Below are 4,325 nucleotides of genomic sequence, written 5' to 3' on the forward strand. Positions count from 1 at the left end.
CAGAATGCTTCAGAGCATGTCACGTGACCACCTGGACCAAGTGATTCGCGCATGGGCAGTGCGGTGGCAGATATGCATTACAATTGGAGAGGGCTACTAAAAAAGTTATGAACCTTATTTTATTTGTTTTATGGAAGTTATTTAATTTGTTTGCGAACTTTTTGAATTTCGATCATCCATCGTATTCCTATTCATGACGTTGTTATAAATATAACATCGGCTGGACTGTGCATCTTCTGTTTACGAAGTTAAATTTTAATATTGATAACGCTCGTAAATTATTGCGTATTGTTTTAATTACAATCTTTACATAAATATACTAGCACACACAAGGCAATGTGGCATAAAAAAGAAAAATAGTGTGCATCCATGGGATATGTGATGAAAATTCAGAATTCATATTTCTGACGTTATCATGAAATAAGAGTTACATTAGACTGCCCCGTGCGGCATGCATATTCAAAGTATTTACACCTATAATGTTCCGTAAATAGTGTGAATTGTTTTAATCTTTTGTATATTTATTCAATCATCGTCTATATTAAGACATTGTCGTACATGTTTGTCATCATTGCGGACTTTATAAAGAAAATTGAAGCATTTGTCCTCGAACTTTTTTGGGCAACACTCTTACATGTTCGGAGAGACGAACAATACCATCATTTACATACCCCGTACTTTTCAAGTTGAGGCATGGTAAATTCTGAATTTTAATTTGCGAAGAAATTTCTTTTTAAAAAACAACAAACAAACAAAGAAACAGGTGTAAAAATATGCCATTCTTTATTGGTTGTAATTATTTCAGTGTTTGTATGTTGTCTTTAATTGCAGTTGTTGTCCTTTTTGTTGTCTTTGTCTTTTTGCGTTGTTTGTCTTTCTTGTGGTGTTTATTCTTTTTGCGGTGCTTCTGGTCACGTGGTCCCTCCTCGGGTCCAGGCTCATTATGATAATCTTCAGAAAAAGGGAAAATTTCATCATCTGTTGGTAAAGGGAAAACATCATCTGTTGTTAAAGCGAAAATTCATCATCTGTTGGTAAAGTGAAAACTTCATCATCTGTTGGTAAAGTGAAAACTTCGTCCGTTGGAATTTCAGATGGAAAAGTAAAATCGTTGGAATTTCAGATGGAAAAGTAAAATCAGTCCACGGCATTTCTGATGATGAAGGGAGTGGCATCTCAGATGATGAAGGGCCTGGCATCTCAGATGATGAAGGGCCTGGCATCTCGGATGATGAAGGGCCTGGCATCTCAGATGAAGAGGGGCATGGCATCTCAGATGAAGAGGGGCCTGGCATCTCGGATGATGAAGGGCCTGGCATCTCAGATGATGAAGGGCCTGGCATCTCAGATGAAGAGGGTCCTGACATCTCGGATGATGAAGGGCCTGGCATCTCGGATGATGAAGAGCGTGGCATCTCGGATGATGAAGGGCCTGGTATCTCAGATGAAGAGGGGCCTGGCATCTCAGTTGATGAAGTGAGGGGAATTTCTGATGAAGAAGGGCGGGGCCTTTCAGTTGAAGAGTTTTCAGTTGAAGGAGTGTCTGTCGCTGAATTATCCGATTCGTCCGTCACTGGATTGTAGGTATTGTCTGTGACCTCTCTTCGCCCGATCTCATTTTCTGTTTTAAAAAAAATCTTTATTGACTGCATGAAAATGTGAAGTCGCAGTATGTAAATAAAAATTACCAATCCAAGTTTCATCTGGTGCAAAACATTTTATAATATGGAAACAAATGAAATCATTTTATTATAACTGTTTGATAACTGAGTGGTAATTTATAATTTAAAGTTTGAAAATCTTGTGACAAAGATATTTCCCACATTGGTTCTACCTTAAAAATATTAAATTCCCACAAAAAAATAAATCAATCTGAGTCACTCTAGCCTCATCATTTTAAGGACCTCCTATCCTTACCATTCAGGTTGTGAAAATCAAGCATTGACTAAAAACGCTCACAAAAATGTCTCTGATTTCTTAAAGTAACGTGCTCTACCCATGATAATTTTTCAAACTTAATTTTTAGAGTCAATCATGTTATATATGGGAAATAAGTAAATTAAATATCTAAGAAATGCGATTAAAAACACCTGCAATGTATTTTCCAATTCAAATTTGATCAAAAGACATATTTTAGAAATAAAAAATCATAGGTATGTCCAGGCTTTTGAAGAAATTACAAATAAGGTGCTTTATTTTTTTTTCTATTTACTACGATCATTTTACAATGCATAGTGTATAAAAAAAAATTTCAATCATTGCAAATTAAAACACAATTGATCACTTAATTTCATATCATGTTAATAAACATGTTTAGATGAAAATAATCCTCAATTCCTTTAAATAGGTAATTTTAAAATACCTTTATATGGTAAAAAATTTCGACTTTATAAAATACCTTTCTGAGAACTCCAAAACACTTTGAAGCACAATGAAAATTATTGCATAAAAGAATTAAATTTTGAATCATCGGTTTGAGAGTTTTTGAATTAAATCGTAAATTAAAAGTTATCCAACAAACTGCCTGATAATCGGAGTACCTTAAGAATTAAAGTAAAAAAATAAAATCATTCCAGATAGACTCAGTATATGTACTAAGTATTTATAGTATTTACATATTACTTATTTATAAATAACTCACCTAGGATCTTCAAAAATTCTCTCTTTGAAATCTGAAAAAAAAAGTTCATGGTACTAAACAATGCTCTCATTATCGAATTATTTCACTCATTTGATTCAAGCTAAATTTTTTGGAAAAATTAGATTTAAATTATAACTACATGTACTAAATTCATGCTCTTTTTTAATAAAGATTTAATGAAACGTGTTCACGAGAAAACTCAAATTATTTATTCCTAAATTAATTGTAATTACAACAGATAAATAAATGAATTTTATTCAAAAATATATATCGAAAAAATGAATTCAAAAACTTTTATTTTTTTCTTAATTTAAAGAGAGATATATAATTTACAAACATACTAATGTAAAAAAAAAAAAAAAATGAAAATAACAACTATAGGGCCATGTTTTAACGAATAAAATATATAAGTCTCACGGCGAGATTTTTACTTTTTTATTCAAAGTTGCACCAAAAAAAAAAATTAAGTGAAAAATATTTGTGCAGAATAATAGAGGTGGTTTTAGAAGGCTAACATTTTAAACGGCACAGAGGGTTTACAATGTTTTATATCTAGAAATTTATTTTTTGCATCATCTGCAATGAAAAAAGGTCAAAAAATAAATACGAGTCCAGGCATCTATTTTGTTTATATCATCTCTTCTTGATTATTGAACAAAGTTTTTGATAAATTTAGAAGTTTATTAATTACCTTGAATGCTTCGCCCAATGAGAGATGAATTAACAGCACAATAACGATATAGGTCCGCATATTGAGTCCGAGTCTCCTAAATATGGCTCAACCTGAGACTACTCAAGACTGCTTAAGACTAGTCAAACTAAGACTATAGCCACAATATATTATATATACAGACTGTAGAGAATTCTAACCCTTCCCTCTGAGCAATTGCGTTCTTATTCATTAACAATTTGTCTGGGATTTATCTATTTATTTTTTTTTTAGGAAAACGCTGAATGTGGAAAATAAACTCTGATTTATATGTAAATGTATTAGAGATCACATGTACTACAACATGTAAGTAAACAATGTTATCAGCGTAAATCGTGTCCCGGCAAGTTAACGTTGTATCTTTTTCTTCGTTTTTTTTAATCCAGTTTTGGAACAACATATCAATATTTATACTAAGTAGTATAAGACCTTGAGATTAGAATTCTAAAAAAAATTGGAAAATAGCCTTAAAATCCTTATCTTTAATAAAAACATTTTGTGTGTATATATATATTTTAATTCCAAAGTACACGCATGTATACAAGTTTAGTTTTCTTTGTTGAAATAATGATGGATAGGCATTTTTTGCTCCTGGGGATTTTTCTATTCGTTTGAGAAATAATTCCCAAAGATGATGATTTTTTAAAATCAAGATTATGTATATTTAAATAACGAAATCAATGTATATGAGGACAGTACTAATTAATTAGAATTTAAAAAAAAACAGGTGGAGATGGATTGGCCACGAAATTTAAGCCAGCAAACGATATCATACAAGAGTAGCACTAAGAGCACTGGGCTGAGTTACTCAAAACACTGGTTAACCTCTGGTTAAATCTCTTATTTAGCGGTTAACTTTTAACCATTGATTAAATTCTTTTGCTCCATCAAGTAGATTTAAAGCTAACATTTTTTTATTAATTGATGAATCTTCAAAAAGTGAGAGATTTAAACTGAATAAAAGAAAGCATGCGG

The 4,325-nt window shown here is 31.7% G+C and overlaps 1 protein-coding gene across 1 annotated transcript; it reads right to left on the reverse strand.

Moving 5' to 3' along the window:
- Positions 1-760: 760 nt before the first annotated feature.
- LOC134268144 (small proline-rich protein 3-like) lies at positions 761-3,392 on the reverse strand. Its single transcript, XM_062750342.1, has 3 exons — positions 3,333-3,392; positions 2,642-2,672; positions 761-1,621 (listed from the first exon to the last, which is right to left on the reverse strand). Exons 1-3 carry the CDS (start codon positions 3,390-3,392, stop codon positions 999-1,001), a joined length of 714 nt encoding a protein of 237 aa, XP_062606326.1. The 3' UTR covers positions 761-998.
- Positions 3,393-4,325: the final 933 nt, after the last annotated feature.

This window comes from Saccostrea cucullata, unplaced genomic scaffold, assembly GCF_032062105.1.
Source record: "Saccostrea cucullata isolate Sc308-1 unplaced genomic scaffold, CSIRO_AGI_Scuc_v1 ctg283, whole genome shotgun sequence".
In the NCBI taxonomy this organism is placed as follows: domain Eukaryota; kingdom Metazoa; phylum Mollusca; class Bivalvia; order Ostreida; family Ostreidae; genus Saccostrea; species Saccostrea cuccullata.